Consider the following 26670-nt stretch of genomic DNA (forward strand, 5'->3'; position numbering starts at 1 on the left):
TGATTCAGAACAACTCCACAGTTGCTCCTGAAGACCTAGAATTAATAAAACGTGCTGTCATCGTACTTTCTAAGGGGTGGCTCTTCCAGACTGATTTGGCATATACAGGGAAGAAAGTCAGATTGTTTCTTAGCACGCAGAGTCTATAGTTCCTTGCAAAATAAGTTCTCTTAGGACCCTAACTTCTCTTAGGAAATGTGTTAGGAATGTGGACCACAGTGTACATTTGCAGTCTGCATCTATCCCTACCTTCCCCATCAAGAGATTATAATTTTCCCATAGGGAATCCATCCCCCCCCCCCCCCCCCCCATGGTTGGCCATGTGGTTTGGGTGGGATTGGCTCCACCTCTACAGCCAGAGGAGAGCCTTGACCAGCTCAGGCTAACAAGCATATTGCACTCTCCCAGCCATAGGGAAGAGGCTTAGGGGGAGGCACATGTCCCAGTCTAGGGCAAGAGGGAGAGACTAAACCAGAGGACTGGTGTGGGGGCTGCAAGAAAAGCCTTTCTTATCTCTGTGAACTATCAGGATGTACCATCTGGGACTGCCACAATCATTTTGCTAGGTGCAGCAAGGGGCTGGGTTCTGAGCAGTGTCATTCATAGCTAGATCAAGCCTCACCTGGAAGCCAGTTATGTTTAGAATTTTTTAGTTTCATGAGCCATGATTCAGTTAGGTTTTCCTGTCACTTGCAACTAAAGAGTCCTGGCTGACATGCTGGCCATGCTCCCTACCTGTGAGTTATTTCCCCCCTTTTACTACAACATCCGTTGCCACAGACCTGCCTGCCAAAGGGATGTGAACTGTCCTGCCTCCAAACTGAGATGCCGCTGCTGACACAGTATAGTGTGTGCAGGGATCATCCGAGTAAGGAAAGCAGGAAAACACTGGCTTTTGCTTTTGGTTTATTTTTTTTTAATTTTTAAAAAATTTTACTTATTTATTCATGAGAGAGAGAGGGAGAGAGAGAGAGAGAGAGAGAAAATGAGAGAGAGAGGCAGAGGGAGAAGTAGGCTCCATGCAGGGAGCCCGACGTGGGACCCGATCCTGGGTCTCCAGGATCACGCCCTGGGCTGAAGGCGGCGCTAAACTTCTGGGCCACCCAGACTGCCCTTGCTTTTGGTTTAAACGGTATTTCTATTTGGGACAAACTTCTATCCAAAAAACAAGGGTGTGCTGGTGTCATCCAAATAGTTCTCTGCATGCAAATAAGCTGGTTTCTATGACCACAGCTGGATGACTTTTCTCAAGACAGTTGAAAACAGTTTCCCTAAACTCAGTGTTCCCAGGGAGAGTAGGTCATTCTGGACCCACCTAAACAGTAAGAAAGTCATCTTGTCCTCTCTATTCCCATCGTAAAGCAAATCCTATTTTTCATGCTTCTTTAGTTAGCAAATAAATGTGGATCTACCCCGAAACCCCTGCCCCTTTCATGAAACATTACAAAGGGAGCAAAAGAAAATAATGTACACGTCATCTCTCTCCCTCCCAAATTCAGATTATTTTGATACCAAGGACTCTCTATGAGCCACCCCAAACTCTCACTATGAAGGAATGGTTCTCCCTGAAATGGCTTGGTGGCACAATACAAAGCAACTGAAAGGTGTCCTACTGGCTGGCCCGGTAGCAGGCTGCCCAGAGGTCCCCTTCTCTCCCTGCCGGTGTAACTCATCCTGGGCCTCAGAGCCACTGATTTCCCCTAGGGCCACACTTGCATCTGGGTGATCGGGGTGGCAGCAACATTAGTGAACACTGGTCGCCGTGCTAAAATTAACCACTTTAGCTAAAGTGTGTGTTAATTATGGGTATGCAAGCAGTCAATAAAAGGTTAATGCAAAAGTCAAAGGATACATTTCTTCCCTTATTGCGCCACTTCACAGACTAAATGACTAACATTATACTCTGTGTTTTTAATCAATAGGTTTTACAGTAATGTGCTGGCCATTGATTTTAAGAAAACATATATGGTCTTCCTCCTTGTCCCTAAATTTTGTAACAAATAAAGAAGGACAGGTAACATTTCCATAACTCTTGGTGACATGGTAAAGATCTCAGGAGAAATGTGTCTTGCTAAAAGATTCATCAAGATGAGCAAGCTTAAAAAAAATACACCCCCCCCCCAAAAAAAAAAAAAAACCCAAAAACGCGAGCTTGATGGGGAAATATTACCAGGCACACACTGTTGAGGAGACAAGAAAAATAAACTCCTGACAGGGAATTCCTTAATGGGAAACAGGACAGCAAGAGCAACTCTTGCTTAAAACAATTACATTCTGTACACTGTTTAAACAAAAGATTCTCAATACACAGCACTGTCTTAATTTGATTTTTATAACCCCAGAGAGATGGGGGAGGTGGGTATTTGACCCCCATTTCGAGTGAGGGCTGCCTTCCCCACGGTTAACCAGGAGGAAGTGAGTGGGTAAGCAGGGCTAGGCCAGGTCTGGGCATCTAGCTGGCTACCCCTTCTACTGCATTCCATCCTTGTCATGCACTTCTGTTCGGGTGAAAACGGGCCCTGTCCCCTGACTATTTAGCTGTTCTTGACTCATTTAGATATTTGGGAGGTTCCAAATCATTTCAGGGCAAAAAGAGGAGCAAAACATCTTTTCCCTTCAAGTTCTAGAAGAACTATTATCACAGCAAACGACAGACAAAACTTCCTTTTCACTCTGATGACTCTGTGGTTCTTACAGTGTAAGCATCTATAGTCCATAGAAACAAAAGATACGTGTTCATCTTTTAGGGAGCATAAGCTGCTTCTAATTATATTCCTGGGGTGACCTTGAGAAAAATCTCTCAACCTCTTAGTTTCCTCAGCTGTTACACGAAGCTAATGCTTCTCTGCTTCACTGGGTTATGGGAAGATAAAACCAAATATGCCTATAAAAGCCCTTTAAAATGGGTAAAATGCCACACAAATGTATAATTATGTCTCAATAATCCTTTCCTCTCTGTGCAGGTACTGGTCCTGTTTCAAAACCCCGGCTGATTATGCAATGTTGGCCAGAGGCGCTTGTAACGCCTATAAATAAAAAGGAAAGAAATCACACTTCTAAAGACTGCAGGGACTGAAACCAACAACTTCACCAGAAAATACCCAGTGAACTAGAAAAGCACAGTTCTCTTCAAGTCAGTTTTTTCCAGAATTGTAATTTACAATGAGGAGCTGACAGTCATTCTGGCTGATGGGAAACAGGAGCCTGTGTCAGGCTATCAACCCCATCGGAATGTGTTTCCTCGAACGATGGAGGCCAGCATGGAGGCTTCCGAGGCCTGGCTCAGGCCCATGGAGAAAATGCTGGTATGGCCTCACATCAAATGAGGCCCAACTGGCCGGATCAGCATGAAAGTGGTGGCAAGTAATGACGTAATTGGGCAACAATCTCCTCTGTGACCTTTAATGCTCTAGAGGGAGCAAGAGACCCCAAGGGAAGGCACAGAGGTTCTCTGTTCCTCCCATTCTTTCTGGGATCATGAGAGTCACAGCATCTTGCCCCATGGAGGGGGGGGGGGGGATTCCAGTGTTCACATGTAAGTAGTTTTCATATACCATACAATCTTGATCCCTGACAGTACTTGGTGACAATTTCAGGGATTTTCACACGTAATTCTGAGTCTCCAGGATGTCTCCCTTAAACATTACATTTCAAATCAAATCTTGGGTGAGCGGGTCACTCCACTGTGCTGTTTTGCATGGTCTCACTATGCTTTGCTCCAAATAATCTGTCTTCATCAGTGGTGAGGAGAGGATGCAGTCCAGTTTATGATACTCTACGCTTGACACTCCGAGGCCTTTCAAAAGAAGTGGGCTAACAAATTTATAATTTGTGCTCTTGGACTTTCTTGTCACGGCCATCCTGGCACTGTGAGCCACTTTGAAAACAAAGAGCTGCCCGGTCGTATCTACCATAATGTTCTATCTTGACAAAGCTGGTTTTATAAAATCAGCTTCTTAAATTTGTATAACTCAGTTTACCCACGGCAGAACTACTAAGCAAAGCCAATTGCCAAATGAGTTTCAACAAAGGACACGTTCACTTTCTCTTTGAAAGGCTTTTAACCTCTTGCCTCTGTACCACATGTTAATGTTTCCAGATCAGTAAAGTCAACACATATCAGAGTGAGGAAAAGCCAAACTTTGGCCCACGGGTCAGCTTTTTTTTTTCTTTTCTTTTTTTTCCCCATCAATATACCTTTTTAGTTGGTAGTATTTTTCAACCATGACCACTTGAGAGAGAGTAGGGTTGGCTTAACTTCTAGTTGTAGAAGAGTCTACTCTGGGGTTCACACTTCAGGGAAGAAGTGAAGAGCCTTCAGCAGGAGAGCCTACTAAAGTGTGTTAAAAACCAAATAGCCCTAAAATGCTTATGAATGCTTGTGCTATCAAGCCACATGGCCAACGGGCCATTTTTCAAGAAACCACTGTGCCATTTAGCATGGATAACCCAGCTGTCTAGATCTTAGCTATCAGTCAGCACATTTACAGAGTACCGAGTGCGGGTCCCTACTGTCTATCCACTGGGAAGGGAAGGGAATAACACAGGCAGGGCCCAGCTGCTGTAAATGACTTGTGTTCTCCACATTCCCTTGGAACTCATAAGGCATTTTCCATATAAACAGTGGTTTTCATGGTTCCCAATTCTACCACCTATGATTTCTCTGAAATATCACATTAATATGCCATATAGCTCAATAACCATGAATATCAGGGGTTTGGGTTTTATTTTGTTAAATGAAATAAACAAAATGAAACAAAACATTTAGAGTTCCAACTTGGGACTCCAAGGAGAAAACTCCTTTGATATGGGTTTCCCATTCTCCTGGCTCATGGAACCAGGGCTTCTTTCCACTCCAATCACTGCTAAGAGCTCCTCTGGCCCATGGCAAGGCTCCATCAGAGAGGAGAAGGGGTAAGAATAAAGGTGCCCGGTTATGTACCTCCAGGAGATACATCTATTTAAATAAATGTTGGTCCTCAAATTGGAAACTGAGGCCCAGAAGATTAACTAACTTGTCCTAGATTTCATAGCCAAAGGAAAGAGTCCAGATTTGGCAAAATTGCTTGCCTCTAAATCTCGAGCTCTTTGCACCATTCCAAAATACCAATGTCAAAAGGATCACGTGGGGCTCTTGTTAAAAATACAGTTTACCAAAGGCACCTAGCCCCAAGTCAGACCCTCCGGTCAGTCTGAATTTTCCCGAGTGACTTTTTGGATCAGGCCAGTTTGCGAGAATGCTGCATGCACCATGTTAGCCTGCCACAAAGGACCACGAAGATGCTGAAATGGAATGTGGAGGGGGGACGTGTGGGTGTCTCTGGGTCCATAAAGAACACACGTTATATTCATGTCCCTTTCAGAGGACACCAGACTCCAAGTCAGCTCTTGCGGACATGCAACTTGGCCCCCTATGCAAGTAACTGGCGACTGTGCAGGGTCTGCACATAGGACAGGTCTCTAGGAGTCCTTCCCGGACTTTGGGGCCTCTGACAGGCCTGGGCGATCACTTAATAGGCGAGACTGCTTGGCCCACCGCTGGGGTGTAAACCCAGGGGGTGGAGGGTTGAGAACAATTTTATCCCCAGGTTCATTTGTCGGCTTGTCAGTGACATAATGATAGTGATGAATGGGCTACCTTGACAGCTCAACATTTAGGAGCTGCTGACCTTTGACCTCTGGTCACATGATAGGGTCACCTGAAACTTGCATGACTTCTACCTGGTCAAGGGTAACAATATGAGGGTCAAATAGGCTGGACGATTATATGTATCAAGTCTGAGGCAGCTTGGTCAGGAGCTTTAAGAGAGGCCGGGTTGGGTTCCCCGGCGCACAAAGCTATGGAACCACTGCAGAAATGCGCTCAACAAAAGATATACAATTTCAAAGCAGTCTAGAGTAACTTTCCTTGCGAGGGAATAGAATGAACTCATTATTTTTAAAGGGCAACAATGAAAACAAACACTTTGGAGGAAAATATATTGTGCCCGTGACTCTGCCGTGGGGAGGGAAGCGCCCAGGCGCAGGACTTAATGAGTGGTATTAATGCTCTCCCCGCAGCACGGCAGAAGGTCCAATTTGATGCAATTACTGGAATGAAATCCCCACCGGCTAGTATCAAGCCCTCCTTTCAGCCACAGAATACGGTTTCTCTGCTGTCCTGTCAGCACAGTACCCCACAAAGGACCACGATGGACAAAAGATAACCCTTTCCTAATTTCAGGACTTCCCCTGTCGCTTGAAACTCAAGTAAAGTTTGCACGGGGCAGTCTCAAACTTCACAAAGATTCCAGAATGGCTTACGGGCAGAAATTCAAGGCGGCTGTGATTTTTAGGTGCATGGTAACATTAAAGTATCTATCTATCTATCTATCTATCTATCTATCTATCTATCTAGATATTGATATATCTATATCTATAGATATAGATATTTAATATAGAGATATTTCTTCTTGCAGATGCGAAGATTTTGCTTTTTGACTATCTGGTTAAATTCCATTTACTCACGATCAGATAGTAACAGTCACGTAGGTAACGAATACGGTGCCGCAAATGAAAGCTGAAAGGCCAATGTCACTGATTTGCAGAATCTAGAAACTCCATAACCCATGCAAGAAGCAGGCATTACAGAGAAATCTGATTTACATCAGAAGCCTGGTTCCTACAAAGGATTTTTCCCCGCAAAGTCAAAAGACCGACAGACAGACTGCCACTGGAGCATAATCCACTCATACTCCTGAGAGATGAGCAAAGCAAAGGACAATGGCTTACAGAATAAAAGGCCAGCTGTTCTGACTTTGGAATGCTCATTTGAGTTGTAAGCTGTGAAATAAATTTGAGTTGATGGTTCCCCCATCTGCTCACCTGTCAGTCTATCTCCACTGTACTGCTGTTTTTAGAAATACTTCCGTGTAACCCACTTAATTGGTTTTGGGGATGCCGAGAAACATCTCCCAAGTTTATTTTAACCTTATTCTGAAAGTGAGGCTACTGGGCCTTTGTGTCTCTCCTCTTCTTCAAAAAGTATTCACTAGTGGGTCAAGAGCATGCATGGGAGAAAGCTCAGGGTAGCCCAACGCCAAGCGTGTGGCAGGGCAGTGAAATTCAGAACCAGAAGACGGGGGCCAAAAGGAAATGCCAGTTCATCGAGGACATACCAGCCCGCTGATGTGTTTACTCTCTGCGCTGGTTCAAAAGCTAAGGTAAAGTCCGAGTTCTTCCAATGGTCGGCCAGTCCCTCTGTGATCTACCCCTTCCCCACCCGGCTCTCTGACCCTTCCTCCCTCCGCTTGTCCCCGTGTTCACTTTGCGCCAGTCGGTACTGGCTCACCTGCTCTCCCTGGAACAGGAAAGAACACTCTCAGAGCATCGGTATCTGCTGTCTCTTCTACCTTGAAAAGTCTTCCCCTAAGACACCCATGTGGCTTGCTCCCCCAGGCCCTCAGGCCACTGTTCCATCAGTGAGGCCTAGCGTGACTGTCCTACCTAAGACAGCAACATCTCTCCTTCCCTCCAACCCCTTGCCGGCACTCCCCATTCCTCTTTCCCTGCCCTTTGGTCCTACACAACACCTGATACCATTTGGGGTGTGTGTGTGTGTGTGTGTGTGTGTGTGTGTGTGTGTGTCTGCAAAATAAGCTCTCCGAAAACAGGGATTTCTTTCTTTCCTTTTTTTTTTTTAAATATTTTATTTATTTATTCATGAGAGACACATACAGAGACACAGGCAGAGGGAGAAGCAGGCTCCCTTTGGAGAGCCTGATGTGGGACCTGATCCCAGGAACCCAGGATCATGACCTCAGCTGAAGGAAGATGCTCAACCACAGAGCCACCCATGTGCCCCGAAGACCAGGATTTCTGTGTGGTTTGCTCACCGCCATCTCCTCCAAGCCTAGCACAGAGTTTGGCATATTGTAGGCACGTTAAATACAGTGTGATGCACAGAAGTGCTTCCTTAAAATAGACTAATTTCCCTGCTATATAATCAGTTTTATAATAATGATAGTAAAAGTAGGAGGCATGATCAAAGGAGGAATAATATCATGACTAGCCACTGCCAAGGGGGATGGTGTGGCAGAAAGATCACTGGTTGGGAAATTCAAGATCCAGCCCTGCCACTACCTTACCCTGTGACCTGGGGCAAAATCGTGGCTTTCTGGTCATCAGTACTCAGGTCTGTAAAGTCAAGAGTTGAGTCAGGCAATCCTTAAGGTTTGGGTTCATCTCTTAGAAAATTGGGATTCTGGGGGCACCTGGATGGCTCAGCTGGTTGAGTGTCTTGACTCCAACTCTGGTCATGATCGCAAGGGTACTGGGATTGAGCCCCCACATTGGGCTCTCTGCTCAGTGGAGAGCCTGCTTCTCCCTCTCCCTCTGCCACTTCCCTGCTTGTGCATATACTCTCTGCCAAATAAGATTTAAAAAAAAAAAAAGAAAATTGGGATTGTACATATACACATAGTTAACGTCCACACACCTCATCTCGTGTGACCTGCACAACGAGGACAGGAAGGAGGGGTGATACCCAGTTTGGGAGACAAGGAAGCAGAGGCCTTGCTCCAGGTCACGTGGCCGGCAAGTCACAAAGCTGGAAGTGAGGTCACTGCCAGGCCAGCAGTTTTCTGATTAACTGTATTTCCTCTATTGGTAGAACTGGAAAGTGCCACCGGTTGCTGTTACTCTGATTCATAAACCACTTTTGCAGGCAAGTCCTAATCCCCTCAGAGGCAATATCCATATGTATCATAGATTCCAGCGGGCAGAATGCAAGATTCTCCAAGCTGCCACCTTGTTCCAGGATTAGAGATTATAACCTGCTCCATTTGCCTATGGATGCTTTATGACAGGAACTCTGCTGTTCTTAGCTGACACCCACCATCCTTGAGCTCACCTCATGGTCCAGGGTCCTCTAGCCACAATGTCTCGAGTCCCAGGGAGCCCCAGGGAATAGGAGAAATGGTAGAGGGGGAAAATGTGTGGTCACCTCCTCTCTTTAGGCAGGACAGGCAACCCCTCCCCTTCTCTCTCACTGATGGGAACTCAGTCAATGGGCTGCAGGAGAGGCTGGCAAGTGGAGGTTTTTAGGGAGATGGATTACCCTCTTCTTTTCTCTGTCAAAACCAAGATCTAGACCGAAGGAAGAAGGAAAAAAAATGTGGGTATGATGAGCATGATTCTCTGCCACAGAATGGCAGCAAACGGATACTAAGACGTTTCTGCTGGAGATAAATGCTATGGAGAGGCAGGGGAGGGCGCTGGCCACAAGGGTCGTCCTAGCCATCTATCTGGGCGCACAGTTTTCTAGGGGAGTATAGGCATGTTCTAAGGGACAGCGAGGAGGCTGCTGTAGCTGAAGGAGGGTGACGAAGGGAAGGAGGAGATGGGATCAGGAGAGCCCAGGGTCTGGGAAGCCACTGTAAAGAGGGATCTTATTCTAAGTGAGATGGGAAAGGACAGAGGGGTTTCATGCAGGGCAGTGATATGATCTCTGGCCTGGTCCCCTGCAGAAAGCCTCCAGACTCCTTTAGGAATTGGGTCATCTCATGAGAGTCAACTTCTCTGCTTGACCCATACATAGTGCTGGTTTAATAGAGCAAAATATCCTCCTTAAGACTTGTTCCTGGCTGACAGGCCACCCCCCCCCCCCCCACGCTGGGGGCTGGGAGGGAGCAGGACCCTGAACCTGATCGTCCTAATGGCTTTGAAGCTTTGTTCCCCTCTTTGCGATGGAATAGAAAAGAAGAAACGACGCCAAAGCCGCCCTGTATTCCTAAGTTCACCTGATGTGTATCTTCAGAACTCAACTCACATCCAAATTATGCTGTTCTTTTTCTTCTTGGGGCTGTGGATTCAGGCTGAGGAAGCAGGGTAATCCTATATGCTGAGAGCCACGGAAGACTGAACAGGCCTCTGAGTCGGTGCTGGGTTTGCTTCTAAAGTGCCTCCGTTTGAAAGGAGTTTTTAAAAATTGCACTTCAATGGGAGGCAGGGCACACTCTGAAGTCCCCCAGCTGGTTTCTGCTGGGCTGCCAGCTTCATGGCCGGCACACGAAGCCCCTTGGAGCCCCGGGATGCAAGGATGAGCTGCCGGAGAGACTGCTTTGGGGTTGCAGAGTGGCCTTCGGGTTAACTGGTGGGCTTATTAATTAATCATCATAACCACAACTTGCCCACCTGGGCATCTGTGAGGAGAAAGGCAGAGAGACAAGCCGCTCTCTCCTCATCACTGATGGTCTCACACGCCCGCCACCTAGACGGGCGGTGGCCCCATCTCACATTTCAGGGCTCCTGAAAGCGGGGTCTGCAGTTCTTCCTTCGCTGCCTGGGTGATCTCATTCTCCCAGCACCAGCAGTTTGCCTGTGAGGTGACCTTGGGAAGGGCGTTCAGGCAGCATTTTCTCATCTGTCAAGCTGAGACAGCCCCAGAGCCCCGGAGTCACGTCTGGTAAATACTCAAGCGCGGGCTGGCACTGGCCGTCTCATCTCACGGCCCCTCGGCTCCAGGAAGAAGCCTTCTTACCGGTGGGGGACAGAGTGAGGCCACGTCCTTGCCACATCCCAGCCACGGATGGGTGGGGGCACACGACGAGAGCTCGGCTCCATGCAGGAAGACACCCTTAGGCCCTCACTGTGGATCCCGGGCGCTTTCTCATTTGCCCAAATTCAGAAGGTCACCGGGAATCAAAGGACGACATCTGCTTGTGCAGAATGTCATTATAGAGGAGGCTGGGAACAAGAGGCCTGTTACAAGTCACCTTTCCAGCTTCCGAAAACAGGCCGAGTAACGGAGAAGTTCGGCTCCTCACTGAGCATTACAGGAGTGGGGTCAGCTGGGACCGGGCCAGGGCTCGGCGGTGAGCGGGACGGCACAGCGAGGACTTGATTAGCCGCTGTAACCTCCTGCCCCCGTGCCCGGCCTGCCAGGGAGCCCAGCTTCTCAGCAGACTGCTAAGTTAGAATTTACACTTTTTGGAAGGACGGCTCTGTAGTCAAGACCACCTGGGACTGAGCACAGAATACCTTACTGAGGGCCCATTATGCTTCCTCTGCAGCGCCAGCTGATAGGTTAGCTCGAGTGAGACCACAGGACCTGGGAAACCTGCTGTTTCTAATTTAAATTGCACTTTCTAGCTGGACACTGACTCATGAAGGTTCTGGTGGCCAAAGGCAGCCACTGGTTAAGTTACGAGGCCAGGGCTGTATGTATGTATAGCGCCGTCGGCAGGTGGCCGGCCCATGTGGTGTGAACGGAGCGGTACCAGGACGGCACGGTGTTGTTCCTCTGGCCTCCTCGACCCGGGCCAGAAAGTGCACCATTAATTGGTTCTCGCAAGCATGTGGGGACAATATAGGGGGAAGGCTTCTAGCGGTGCAACGGTTCCTAAGGAGGAGAATATTTTAAGTCACTGCTGAGATCATGCTGCTTCCTGGTGTGACAGAGAAGCATGTGAGCTCTGCACGCCCGGGGGAGTGGGGGGAAATGGGACAGAGGAAGGGGTGGGGGTCTCGGAAGCCCAATTTTACCTTCTTTACAGTTTCACCTAGGGTTGACCACATGACCAGCCTTCTGGGAGAGATTCATTCAGGAGGCCAGCAAATGCAGACTAGAAGCAATTTAATTGGTTCCAACTTAATGTCCTTTTCCAGTTGGTCTCGTGCAAGCACCTGGGAGTTATGGCCACTAACTTAAAATGATTTATAAAGTTCTTTCCCAGGAGAAAGGTCTCTGGACAGGCAGCGAGTGAGTCCGTGAATTATTTCTCCATGGTGGGTACAGTCAGAAGATGAGGGAATGGGTTCAACCGTAAAGAACCTGAAGCTCTCTCCAAAGAGGGAGGGAGGGGGCTCTCCTTTTCCCAGGAAGGTAAGTTTTGACTGCTGTGCCTAGCTCTTGCAGACGTCAGATTTGACAAACCTCTGCTTTTAGGAGCTCATCCTTATCTCATATGTCCTCACTTTACAGGCGAGGTGAATGGACTTGCTCAATACATTTGCGGCAGAGCTGGGAGACTAGAATTCAGGTCTTGGGAACCTTCATTCACCGTGGGCTTGCCTGCTTTTTCTTTTCTAACGTCATAACTGTTAATAGCAAACATTATTTAAGGATCTACTTTGTGCCAGATAGGGTTCTCCATCTTTCCAAGTAACCCTAATAACTCTGAAGTTGGTAGGATTATCATCATCTTACAGATGGGAACACTGAGGCAATAAGTGGTTTTGTAACTTGCCCAAGGTCAGAGACTGTGAGCGATGTGGCCAAGATATGAACCCAGGCACTCTGGCCCTAGAGCCATGTTCTAAAGCCACTACCCTATGATGTTTCTGAAACGATGTACACTCCCAGTCTGACATCTAATGATACAGAGAGCTTTATAATGTAAAAGCAAGAGTCTCCATCTAGGGGCACCTGGCTGGCTCAGGAGGAAGAACATGCACTCTTGGTCTCGGGGTCATAAGTTCAAGCCTCACGCTGGGTATAGAGATTACTAAAAAATAAAAAAAAAGAAGAAAGAGAGTCTCCCACCACTGGACTTGTTTCTAATGGTGGTTACCTTCTATATCTCTAACTAAGATGCACACACTGCTATTTCTTGACTTATGAACTCCAGATATTTATCTGTTGGCTTCCTGCAATGGTACATGAAGACCTGGCTCGCCCTTATTCTGCGCACGTGTGAGTGGTGTTTGTGGGAACCAGTCTCCAGCCATGGCCCCAGTGGACTAGCCCTCTGACAGTCACTCCTACGTTGGGTCAGTTGGCCTGTCACCTGCTTTAAACTGGCTGCAGCACTGGTGACAGTCCAACAGTTTCTCAGAAAAGCCTGACAGCTCTCGCTCTTGTGCTTTTGGGAGTCATGGGCAAGAAGGCTGGATCCCGGCTGTAGAGACCCCCACAAAGAAGCCACTTGGAGAGAGAGAGGCCCCGCAAGCCAGAGCTTCAGCTGCTGATGTCAGTAAGGCAGGACCCCTAGTGGGGCCCATGGAAGAACGTTCTATCGCTGAGCCCTGGTCAACACACAGAAAGCCAGAGTCTTCTGTGAGAAATAATGACTGCAGCCATTTTAAGCCTCTTAGTTCTGGGGTGATTTGTTATGCAACAAATAACTGAAAGTAGTGTTTTCTGTATTTTTAGTTCCTTAACTGGCTACCTCTGTAACTGTAGATAATATGCTTACCTTCTATATCTGGTTCCGTTAGCTTTTTTTTTTTGTTGTGCTGAAAATACATATAACATAAAACCTGGCATCTCAACTATTTTTAAGTATGTAGTGGCATTAATTGCATTGTGTAAACATCAGGCCTGTCTATTTCTGAACTCTTCCATCGTCTCAAACAGAGGCCCTATAACCATTCAGCAATCACTTCACATTCCCCCCTTCTCTGGCAGCTACAACCTCTCGTCTACTGTCTCCATGAATTTGCCTCTTCTAGATAGTTCTATAAATGGATTCACCATACAATATGTGTCCTTTTGTGTCTGTTGTATTTCACCTGGTGTAATGTTTTCAAGGTTCATCGATGGTGTAGCATGTATTAGAGTTTAATTCCTTTTCATGGCTGAATAATTCACTGTATGCAGATAGCACCTTTTATTTATCTACTTATCTGCTGATGGACTCTTGTGTTGTTTTCACTTTTGGCTGTTGTGAATAATGCTGCAAAGGACACTGGTGTACAAATATCTGTTTTGAGTTCCTACTTTCTTTTGGATATATACCTAGGAGTGGAATTGCTGGGTCATATGGCAATTCTACATTTTATTTTTTGAGGAACTGTCAGATTGTTTTCCAAAGGTACTGCATGATTTTACACTTCCACCAGCAGTGTAGGAGGGTTCCAACCTCTCCATATCCTTGTCAACACTATTTTTTTTAAATTTGGTATAGCCATCCTAGTAGGTTGAAGTAGTCTGTCATTGTGGTTTTGATTTACTTTCCCTAATAACTGATGCTAAGCATCTTTTTCATTTACTTATTTGCCATTCGATATCTTCTCTGGAGAAATGTCTAATCAAGGTCTTTGCCCATTTTTTTTTTAATTTATTTATGATAGTCACACACACACAGAGAGAGAGAGAGAGAGAGAGAGAGAGAGAGGGAGTCAGAGACACAGGCAGAGGGAGAAGCAGGCTCCATGCACCGGGAGCCCAACGTGGGATTCGATCCTGGGTCTCCAGGATCGCGCCCTGGGCCAAAGGCAGGCGCCAAACCGCTGCGCCACCCAGGGATCCCCTCTTTGCCCATTTTTAAATTTGATTGCCTATTTGTTATTGAGTTTTAGGAGCCCTTTACATATTCTGGACATTAAATCTTATCAGATACATGATTTGCAATGTTTTGTCCTTATTTTGAAGGTTGTCTTCACTTTCTTGATAATGTTCTTTGATGCACAAAAATGTTTCTAATTTTGAAGAAGGCTAATTTATCTATTTTCTTGGGTTTTATTCATTTTGAGGAGAACTTTTCAACTTTCCCTTTTATAAGATAATAATAAGAGTACCCAACATAAGATGAAAGACTGAGTCACTTAACAGCATGAAACAAAGTTGAAGGAATATGAGATACCCAATGCTTCTTGTATGCTGGAAGGGTAATATTTGTGTTTATGTCATTCTCAAGTCAGTTGATGGTTTTCACCAAAGTCAACCTCTCCCTGACACTACTGTTAACCCAACTCTGAGTTATTCCCTAAACCTAACAGTGACTAATGGGAACAATTTAGAAAATAGCCTAGAATCTTTAATTTACACTTATGCAGATTGGAGGTTTTCATTCTGCACTTCTGCAAATGCATCTGCCTGGATAAATACCTTATTTCTTCCACCAACCCAGAGGGAACTGGTGGCCATCTCAGCAGCTACCCATTTCCGTCCAGAAGAATGGCAATATCTGAGGTGTCTGGTAAATCTTTTCACAAAACCCTTTGAATCTTTTGGCAAAATTATCTGATCTGTTAAAAGAATTTCCTGACACCTTCTGTGGCATTTGTATGAGACTAAGAAAGGGTTATTAAGACCACACATGTGTGCGTATCCTACTCGGCAAGCCATCCCTTACATAATCAGTGATACTCCTTTACGACACAAGCATTAGCCAAATAGGCAAATGAAGAAAGGAATACCATGCAGGAGAAGGCTATCATAATAAGGGCTTTTCCCCAATATACAGGGCAGCTTGGGGAAACACAGTCTGACCGTCTGTACCTCTGAATCCGGGAAACAAAAAACCGACCATGATGATGCTCTCCTTGTAAAACAAGCTTTATTTGGGCCTTTCTGACAGCCAATTACCACTTTTCCCCCTATCAAAAACATTTAATTCACTGCCATTTGGAATGTCTATTTATTTGTGGGCACTTAGGATGTCAAATACCTCATAACTGCTTTTGTCCTTACTGTGAGAAAAGAAATGTGGCTCGGTAGAGAAAATTAAAAAGTGTTTTGAGCTCTCAGGTCAATATAAGCATTCTCAAAACTGTATTTGCAAAAGCTAGCATGCTGTTGAAATAACTGTTTGAACTAACTCGGTTCCAAACAGATAATGATGTTTTGCAGAATTGCTTATAAATTAAAACTGGAAACAACCTAAATGTCCATCATTGTGGGGATGATACTAAACTATGTCCACACTATGGACTTCTCTGCTACAATTAAGTAGAATAGAACAGATTTATATTCTGTGTTCTCATATGGGAAGATTTCCAAACATATGATGTACTGAGTAACACAACCAAGTTGGGTATTGATTTGTCCTGGCCTAATAGCCACTTATGGAAACGGCAAAAGAAAATACATATTTGTCCCCAGGACATCCATCTATCTGTAAATGCACAGAAAAATACCCAGAAGGGCAAGATGGTCAGAGACTGGGGCTAGTGGTCTAAGAGCACTTTTACAAAGTTTTAATTTTTGAATCGAGCAACTGTATTTGTGTATACCTGTGTGATTAAAAATGGATAAAGATGCTAACTGATGGTGAAGAAAACAAAATACCTAGGAGCCGGGGATGGGGATGTGAATCGGTTGTCGAAGCATATAAGTGCCTTCAGTTCTAATTTCCTTTCTACTAGTCAGAATTCTGGGAACTCTGCAAGAGGAAATTCTTGGCTTGGTCAGTACGGGACTTTGAAGTCAACAAGGTAAAAGAGTCCCTTTGCATTCATTCATTCATTTATTTGAGAGAGTGAGTGAGGGGGAGCACCAAGGGAGGGGTATAGGGAGAGCAAGCATCTTTTTTTTTTTTTTTTTTAGAGCAAGCATCTGAAGTAGGCTCATGTCTGGTGCAGAGCGGGACACAGGGCTCCATCTTACGACCCCAAGATCAAGACTTGAGCGGAAATCAAGAGTTGGACCCTCAACCGATTGAGCCACTCAGGTGCCCCGGTTCCTTTGCATCTTAAGGGAGAACCTGCCTCCAACATTCTGTGCTGCTTCAGTAAAGGCAGGGTCATCTGAGGATGACCTGCGGTCGTCGAGAAAGAGGATTCTTTTGCTGGTCTCTCTCACCTTCCCCAAACTTCTGCCATCCCACTGACACTGGAGCCCTGAGAGGGGGAGAGTGACAATAAAGGGCCCATGACCATACTCACTGGAAACACCGAAGCTTTATGCAACTCCTTTCAGCTACACGCCTCTTAAGGAAAAGCTGTCAAGCAACACAAAGGCAAAGTGGAAACAGATGTTTTTCTACCAAAAGGGCTCTCAAGAATGGCTTCAGATACTTCGGTTTGCTTTCTGGGTAGCTGTACCAACTGACTTCCTGGTCCACCATGACAGCCCCTGTGCGCTTCTTGGGCCCTTGGCGGGTACACGTGCCCAAACGGGGCCCGGACATGGCAGCTGAGGGTTCCAGTGAGCCCTGAAGACGGAGGCAGGTCTGGAGTTCTCAGTCTCGGCTCGGCTTCAGAGCCACTGGCACCTGCCTATACTGCCTTGCTCCCCCCACCCCTCGCCGCTCCCCCAAAACAGGCCCGAGAGCCACTTCTTTGCAAGGCGAGCCTATTCTCTGGCTGAGTTCATTTTTCCCTTCTGGGGAAGGGAAGCCTGCTTGAACTCCTCTGAGATGGGAAGGGTCTTGGGAACACAAGCTCCCCCTCCTTTAGTTCACGACCCCCTCCCCTAAGGCTTTGCTTTTAGGCACCTTACTTGCTAAAGGCATTTAACTTTAATTCCATTTGACTTCAATTGTGTCCAAATTACTGTAAAAAGGAAGAAGACAACAAGCTGTAAATATGAAGAGAGACAGAAAATCATTGAGAATCCTGCCTTTATGAATATTTGATGAAGAGAGGTTAGATCCATAGCTGGTAAATTATAAGAAATTATGTCCATCATGTGACTCTGTCAGCAAAGGTTAATACAAATGGGTTGGGACTTAGTTGGGATGACAACGCAGATTAAAAAAGATTTGTCCTGTCCTCACTGCAATTAGTTTTTCTCCTATTATTAGTGTAATAGAGTTGATCGTTAGGATTATGGCAACAGAACAAATGTTCAGTGAAATCATTTTGTGTTTCAGACTCACATTGCATTTTTACAATAAATTTTTCATCTCTGCTAATCTTGCCCTTAATTGTGTGGTTGCTGTGGGCAGGATCCAATTATTAACTCTTTTGATCCTACGATGCCCTTGCCATCAAGCACGCTGATTACATGCAGACTGAACGGGTGATCCTACGTTTTTCTGCAGCTGGATACATGGATCTCGTGGTTCGTTTGGTGCATGCAGAAAAATGGTTAGTTTTGCTCAAATAACAGCTCCAGTCGAGTGTGAAATTGTTTATAATTGTGTTATAGGATTTTGCCCAGGTTAAAGGGCTTCTTGGGGCTTCCATTATGAACCTCATTTCTCAGGTATTTATGATTCATTTTCCACTTTTAAAAATTCTGAATTAGGCTTAACATTCTCCGCTTAGAGGCCTTACTGGTGTTGCTGTTATTATTATTATTTTGCAAAGGGGATTAAGGTAGTCATCCCACATTCTTTGTACCAAGGCAGAGAGTGTAATTGATGTCAAGCCTGGTAAGCTGGGATGTAGAACAAATGGCACCGTAGACCCAAATGGCTGAAGGCATGATTTCTCCAAGTGGCAGTCTGGATTTCCCGGGGTACCTTCATGCCCTTTGACAGAGTGGAAGAGCTTGAAGATGGAAGCCAGACAGAGGGTGGGATGAAAAACCAACAACCAAAGAAAGATATGCCAGACGGTATTTAAGTCCCTAGCTACTCCAGACTAGTGTCTGAATAATTAGAAACAATCTTGGACAATGTGGTGTCAGCTTACTTAGCTTTGCTACCCTCCTTCTAGAAAACTCCACTGTCCTCACCCAAGGTCACCCTTTGGATGCCAACCTATTTGTGAATTACATAACCCTTCATAGACTTGCTGTGTGCTTTTCAAATGAAGGATAAGGCTGATGGAATGTGTGAAGATCCACAGAAGACAGAGATAAAAGTCAATATGACTTGTGCCATGGAGGGTATGCAATGGAGGGGAAGATGCGGAGGATGGAGCATGCCCACAAGAGAAAAAGAAAATGAAGAAATAAAAATCTAAACACATCAATGTAATATATGCTAATAAACCAAGGGACCCTGGAGGCCCAATGCAGAAGACAAAGTGTTTTTTCCAACTCTAAAGTAAGGCTAGAAAATATGGATAATGAGGGAAAAACTGTCTTGGGAAGGGTTAAATGTGACAGCCAAAAGAATAATTGGAATTGTCAAGCCTCAAGCAATTTCACTGTGGAAGCAGTGTCTAAGCAAGGTCCACTGAGAGTCCCCCCCAACTGAAGCATACACGCTGCCCATACTTAGAGTCATCCCAAAGTAGGAAATTTAACACATCAGGGAGCCTGCTGGATTATCAGATCAACTAATCAATAGCATTGACAATATTTCTGCCTAAAAGCATGGGGGAGCAGTGAAGTAAGGCACCAAAGCGGACAGGATCTTTGCCAATACATTACCTTGGACCTTTGACTCCTGCCACAGGCCCAAGAGGCACATGACTTTTCTTCCCAAGACCTGGGATTTTCTGCCTAAGTAACTTTGACCTGCTTGAGTTGAGTCAATTGCATCCTTCATTAGGAATTGGTACAGGTGACGTATGCAAATGGCAAAGACCCAGTCTCCCAGGCTTCTGAAGCAGCATGTCGGGTCATGCCATTACCCACTTTTGGCAGCCCTCCCCGCCAGACTCTGTAAATCTCAGTGCTGTGTGCGGCGGCGCTGGACTCAGTGGGATACAAATAGCTTCTCCGTGTATCTGGATGGCTCTTGAGACTTGAGCTACCTGATGAGTTCTGTCCCCTCTGTCTGACCTATACCTGGTGGCTCTGAAAAGACATTTAGGCCCCTCTCAACTCGCTGAATTTAATGCTCCAGAAAGCAACTAGATTTCATCCATGAGGATGAAATTAACTCAGAGAGACAAAGAGAACACACTTTTCTTGTCCCCACGTCTATAAAAGAGCTTTGGGGCCATACGGAGCCTGCTGATTGAACCTACAGCACACATGCTCCATGGAGTCTGACAATCTCCCCAAATGGCTCCTATTGGTATAGCAATCTGGAGGCCAGCCCCCAAATGTCAGAATGAACCCCAAATCTAGAAACACACTTATAGCTGGTAGAGACACGAACAAGGGAAGAAGACTCACATTTGCTCAGTACCTGGCTGGTATGGACCTGTTAACTTATTTAATTTTCTCAACTCTACATAATTATTTCAAGTTCACTGATAGGAAAACTGCAGGTTTAGAAAGAGAGGTTTAATAACTTGTCCAAGGACAAAAAGAAGACTGAATTCAAATCCAGTTCCTGCCAGGCTCTGGACTACTACTCAAAACTCTCTGGAGCACCCATGCTGCCTCGTTCCCACCGGAGGAATGAAAGACACCTTACCACATGCAGCAAAAGCAAACAGTTGGAATGTCAATGCCACAAAACCCCTGAAGCTCCAGAGAAAAAGATGGCTGGACAGTGGCACGCTTTGGAAGGAACACTGGCGGTGGTGTTTGTTCTATTCTCAGGATATATACTGGGGAGTGCAAATAGGAGACTTAAAGGGGTAAAATGCAGAACTTCTTGGATACGGGTGCCTTGTGGTCCACATCTGTACCAGTCATCAGGCTCTCTAACCATGACAAAGCCAAGGTTTTCTAGAACTGGCATATGATTGTAGTCCGCCTGGCTGTGCTGTAACTATTTCAAGGACTATTAAATTAAACCCTGGAGACAGTTTCCCTTAAGATAAAGAGCATGCTTTTTATTGTGCCATCAAAGGAGACCAGAAAACCTGAATCTTTCAGCTTTAAAGACAACATAATGAGATCAGAGATTTTGCTTGCAAAGAAATTAACTTTCGGTTAATTAATGAAAGTAACCTTAAACAGCGGGCATGTTGCCAACAACCAGGACACTATAATAAAAGGGGGGGGGGGGAGGTGGAGATAATGGGCTGCTTTCAAGGGGCCAGGCTCAGCAGCCCAGAAAAGAAATTTGATGAGGATGCTGCTTGTAAATTTGATCTCAAATTCTTAAGATGAACAAATAATAGTCTTATCTGTAATAAAGTCTGCTACAAATGCTTTCTTTTCGCCCATAATTTTCTGTTCAATTTAGATAGAAGATTTAATTAGATGTTGGTGAAACACCAGTTATTTAATAAAACCCTTAATAAAAATCTAATCTATGGTACATAGAAACTGCTGTAATATAATCGCAATTTAAAAAAATACATTTCAGAGTATTTACTTCTTACAATTAAGAAAAAAAATATATATGTGACGTGTTCTGTTTTCCGCTCAGAGTCTAAAAAGGCAAACTGAATGAAAACACAAACCAACCAAACCCAAACTGCAGCCCTTTCTCCTTTCTTGTAAAGTTTATTTTTACAGGTTTTCTTTTGTCCTACGCAACCAAAAGGGCTCTTCGAACCTGAATAGAGGCCATGAAGAACGATCCCTCTTATCTCAAAAAGATTTTTTTTCTCATAAAGATTTTTAAACTAAAATTTGCTTATTGTGAGAAATGGGTTTTTAAGGATTCCTGAAACTGTATGAGAAAAAAAGATGGGTCCTTATCTTTGTTAAATCTATTCAAAATTCTTCTGTCTGGACTATCACCAAACTCTGGAGTGATAAGGCTCTCTTCTGCCTAAGTCCAAGAGTATAATAAATTAACAGAATGAGGGACCCACTGCTCCTCTGAAGGTGATGTTAAGGACATTTGGAGTATATACTCTGAATCTCTAATACCTTGACCAAAGGTAGAATTCTAGACTGGACATCCTGAGCCCCGGGTGTCAGTCAGTATGGTCAAATCTTAGTGGTCAGGTTTCCTACACAAAACTTTGGGCCTGGTGGCAATGTTGGTTTCCCAACACACAGAGCTGCTCCTAAGTTCCCGGTTTCTGGTGTAAGAATTAAGTGGAAGTGAGATCCAAACTGTTTGATGCATTGGGCGGTCTGCTTTTTTTTTTTTTTACAGGTTTTACTGAAAGGAATAGACAGCGTGGAGACCCTGCCCTTTTCGGACTGTATTACTTATTGGCCATGTCCCTTTCCTCAATATTCCACCATTTTTATGCTCTTCCATGATTATTTAGGTAGAAGAATATGAAGTAATTTCTCAGATAAACAAAAGGGGTGAGGTGGGGTGGAATGGGGTGGAGGTTAACTGAGATAGAAGAGTTAACGTCCCTTGTCTGAAAGAACAAGTAGAAGCTGGTGGAAATCAGTCTGCTTTTCTGCTGTCTACCGACATAGCATCAAAACTGAAATGCCTAGTGAATGAACTCTATGTCCTTGGCCAGGGCCATGTGGCATCTCTGCTCACATCTGACTTGAGAAGGTCACTGTTTAATGCATCTGGGTGTTGTGATCATCCAGATTTAATCATCAGGATGGGGTTCCAGTGGCTTCCACTGTATATAAATTTAAATAATGGCCCCTCCTCTCAGAAGGAAGGAAATCCACAGAGTTTGCCCATCTGTTCTGCGAGGCTGTTCATTTTGAGTTTCTGATTAGATGCCTCCTACTATCCTATGCATGCCACAATCTCCGAACTATGCCACAGTGTTTGGGGGACATTTAATAATTTATAGTGCTTGTTATTTTTGGTTCGAATTGAATTCCTCTTTGGCCACTGACACAGGGGCTTGGCATGGACTGGACATGGCCGGTACTTGCTAAGATATACTGTCCAGGCAGCCAGTGGGAATCTATTGGCCACTCTGGAACCCCACAGCCACTCAAGAATGTGTCCTGATTGGGTGTCTGATTGGATTTCATTTCTGTGTCTGCCATGCCAATACCTACATGGCTGGCTTAGCCACTCACACAAGTCCAACCCCAGACTGGGCTGGAGGATAAGAGAAATTGGGGACCTGCCAGAGGGTTCGAGGAAAATGGAATGAGGACATTGTAAGAAGATGACCTAATTGCCCACTTTGGGAAGTGGGCTAGGGGAGGTAGGGGTGAGATACATACAAGCTGTACTGTGTCTCTTCCCAATGTACACTAACTTATCAGTCAACTCCCCTCCCCTCTACAAGTGGGCTTCACCTGCTTTGTAGCCTTACTATTCCCCAGGACAAGAGACACATTCTTCTGTTAAACACACACACACACACACACACACACACACACACACACACCTGCACGCTGTGCTTCTAGGTCCAAAAAGCCAAAAGGGGGGAAAAATCCCAGTCCCTTTTTTGGTAGAAAGCACAGAGGTGGTCTCTGAAGCTTTTTAAAATATTAAATTGTAATTAGGAGACATGAGGTTTTTGCTCTACTTGTGGGTTTCATACAACATCCTGCCTCAACAGGATCTTTTGGAGCCCATGACGCCTTCAAGCACGAGCTGTTCTTCCAGCGGGATGTTGACTTTTGTGGTCTATTAAGCAAGCAATGCATAAGTCAAAGTATACTCTTCCAGGAGAACATCAGCACAAGTGCTTCAGGCCAAACTGTACATAAGGCAGTCCCCTTTCCCATGGGTTTGCTCAAGAGAATGCTCTTTAACAGGACCAGGAGAATGGCAAACTTAGGTGTTCATACAACAATTACCCACTAGGTCCCCCAAACCACCTAAGGAGTCTATTTGTGTTGCTGGGGAAGTCACCAAGGTTCTTGGGCAGTGGGCCCTTCAGACTGACAGTCAAGGCAACCAACCCTGCTCTGGCTTCTTCATGTGGCCATTGGCAGCTGAGCCTCAGTAGCTGAGATCCTGAGCCTTGAAATCCAATAGAGGCTTAGGCTGGAGTCTTGACTTGTGACGGACCTTGGGAAAAGTACAAAATCATGCTAAGTGTCCTTATCTCTAAACAGGGCTACACATATCTATTTCACAGAGATGCTGTGAGGACCCAGTGAGACACGGCACAAAGTCTGGCACCTAACAACTAGCTCCATCAATGACAGCCTTTATTATGAGTGTAGTATCTTCCCTGGCATTTGGGGACTACAAGCTGTGACTGTTTTGTGACAGTCATTCTGTCACTGTCTTTAACAGTCAGGAATGCCTCTATTATTCTTATAAGCATGATGATTAGCTCTCTCTAGTATTTCAAAGCATGAAAACCATCCTATGGTTGGTAGTGACAGCCACCAGAAACAGTGTCAGGTTCTGGTACAGATGGTACAAAATGGTGGCTCAGAGGCCACCTTTAGCTCACATTTATTTTGGCCCAAATGGTATGGCTTTTGTAATTTTTTTAAAAATGTGAATTAGTTTTTTTGAGAAAAAGAAAAGAAATGGAAATGAAGAGATTTGAGTCAAAAATACATATTTCTGTCTTTGCTTGAGAAACAGGAAGATCTGCTTATTTGGCCAATAATCCCCCACAATGATAATTGGCCAGAGCTGAGTAATGGCTGCACCCTTTGGGTGGGACACACATGCTCCAGTTTGAAACAAATCTCACCTCTCCATGCTTGCCTGCTTCATCCATCTGTATTATCAGGTCCTGCTCTGGTCCGTTGGCTGTAGAAGAGCCAGCCCATTTCTGTCATCATTAGCCATCCGCTAGTTGTCTCTCTGGTTCCTTCCACAATTCTGCCATTCTGCTTTCTGAAGTTTTAGTTCAGAAGGGCCTTGGGGTTGCTTGAGTATTGCCTCATGAGTTACCTCACTCCACAGCAGTTACTTGGGTGGCATCTACGTGCTCTCTCCCCAGGGTGATCATCAACAACTAGTCTGGCCATCATTTGTTTTCGCTCTCTCAGCACGTTTACTTACATATTTTCTTCTGTCTTTACTTTGAGGCCAGTTCAGACCCAGATAATTGTAGAGAGATATCAGATTATAAAGCTCAGAATCAAGCTTCATTCTTGGTTTGGCCCATCTTGTGACTGTATCTCCTTATTATCAGGGATTGTGTTAGCAGACGCTGAATACACTTGTGAACACTCCCCCATCTCCAGGGACGTACTTAGCATATCTGACAGCTGAAGAACATCATTTATTAGGCCCTTCTCCTCTAATAGAATGAAATTATTCTCAGTAACAATCATATAATACTCAGTAGTAATTATTGTCTTGATTCATTCTTTAGTTTCAAATAAGTAATTAACAACGAAAAAATACATCTCAACTGAAAAATATTCAAATTCAGCCAAAGGCTGTGTGCACAGAATTAAGTTTTCATTTACCAAATTATTACCCAGATAGTCTGTAAACTGGTTCACTGTTTTAAACAAAAATATAAACTTCAGTGGTCACATGGTATGAGAGTCGAGGGATCCCCAACTGTGGTTTCTTTGTCTTAATCGCTGCCTATCATCGGTCATTTTCAATCTACTGTTTAGATGCAGGATGATGTGGCGCCATAGTCGTTGAAGACATAAATTAAATGAGAAGAGCTCAAACAATTCCAAATGGCAATGAACCTACTCTGAAATGGATAGGCACAGCTGAGTCTTTGCACGTCAGTTGCTGATGCTATAATTGAGAATCCTCTGAATTAATGTCTATGTAGAATACTATGTTCATTAAAGGACAGGTTATTTAAAATGTGCTAATTTGAGGCACCTGGGTGGCTCAGTTGGTTGAGCATCCACCTCTTGGTTTTGGCTTAAGTCATGATCTCAGGGTCATGAGACAGCCCTGTGACAGCCTCCAGGCTCAGCGGGGTTTCTGCTTGAGATTCTTTCTCTCCCTCTCCCACTACTCATACACACACACTCACTTTCTCTAATAAATAAATAAATCTTTTTAAAAAGGTGCTAATTTAAAGCCCACATATATGTAATATATATTAGAAATATATATTGGAAATGTGTATGTATTAGAAAACTTCACAAGTAATTCAGAAATTGTGTAGAAATGAGATCAACAAGAGTTTTGTAGAGAGAAGTCTTCTATCACGGGTGTTCTTTAGAACTGACAGAAAATGGTGATAATGAAAAGCAGACTGGTTCTTGTCAGTTTTATTATTGTTTTTAGATCTTCTACAGATAATGCAGCCTTTATTGCCAGCATGGAGTGGAGAGAGGGAGAGCTGGGTGGACCATTCCCACTGCCCACCCTTGGTACATCACTGCCTATCTCTTCATTTGATTTCGGCGTTTTATTGTTAAGACATTTTGGTCTGGTTTCCTGACCCCGTTTGGCCCAGAACTTTGGTCTGAGTCTTTGATCTTCTTCTCCCAAATCCACTAATCTGGACTCTTGATCCAACCGCCTACCATTCTGGCCTCCAGACCTTGCTTGCCTCTTCCTGAGGACTCAGCTCCCCACACCAAACCTCTTGCCTACCTGCACCCTTGCCCACTGCTTTTTTTCAGATACCATCCTCTGTCTTTGATGATTTCTCTGGATGTGAACACTTGCCTGCTTGATGGAAGGGGACTCAGTAAGCTTTCTTTCCAGTAGCGCTGGCCTCTTGGCACAAACTCTACATTGTCCTACTGTTGCCTAGGTTTCAAAGGAGCAATTCTAGGAAAAGCATCATCTTGATGTTAGTAGTTTGGTGGGCAAGGTGACTAGGGATGCATACTTAGTCTTACTTGATGCTAGAGAAAAACTGCTCAAAAGAATGGATGATTTACTAATGGCAGTCAAGCTGACCAGTATCAAGGCTAAAACAGGTGATAGCTCTGTTAGGTGTTGGGGTTGTTCTGGGGTTTAATGCTTTATTAGACTCCATGCTGTGTCTATGGGGCCACCAAAGGCAGCTTCAGCATTAGAGATGTCCATTTCTTAGGACAGTATGTTGCCTGATAGCAGAATTTATGGCCCTTAGTTCTGAGATGTCAATAAAATCATCTGGCCACGTGAGTGCCTTCTCCAGTACAGTCTAATATAGAATGCTTATCTTATTCAGGCACAACATCAGCTTTTAATATCCTACTAAATCTGCAAATCAATCCCTGATTTTAAGATTTCTTTGAGGGGAGTCTTAGGCAGCCTGGAGTTCCTTTATACATAACGATGATGATGCTCATAACTTTATCAGTTAATCACATATGTCAATAAGCACATAGACTGGTTAACTGAAATTGTTTCCCTCTGCCTTTGCTTAAAATTTTGGCCTATTGTTATAAGAAACAAGGGCTTTCGAAAAGAGTAGTGGTTGTGGCTCATCATTCTGGAAAATCAAAACAGAGTTTCAATATTTAATTCTAAATCCTTAGTATCCATTATTAACACACATGCCTTTACT

General features: G+C 44.7%; 1 protein-coding gene across 4 annotated transcripts in view; it reads right to left on the reverse strand.

Moving 5' to 3' along the window:
* Positions 1-26670, reverse strand: part of FTO (FTO alpha-ketoglutarate dependent dioxygenase) — a 428971-nt gene that overhangs the window by 54107 nt on the left and 348194 nt on the right. Inside the window, exon 9 of one of the 4 annotated variants that reach the window (XM_077898410.1) lies at positions 23180-23288. The exons of the other annotated variants lie outside the window; for them this stretch is intronic. Coding sequence (XP_077754536.1) covers positions 23195-23288 — 94 coding nt within the window. The 3' untranslated portion in view covers positions 23180-23194. Of the gene's footprint in view, positions 1-23179; positions 23289-26670 lie in introns of those variants that run through there. 4 annotated transcript variants of the gene reach the window in all.

This window comes from Canis aureus, chromosome 5, assembly GCF_053574225.1.
Source record: "Canis aureus isolate CA01 chromosome 5, VMU_Caureus_v.1.0, whole genome shotgun sequence".
NCBI classification, from domain to species: domain Eukaryota; kingdom Metazoa; phylum Chordata; class Mammalia; order Carnivora; family Canidae; genus Canis; species Canis aureus.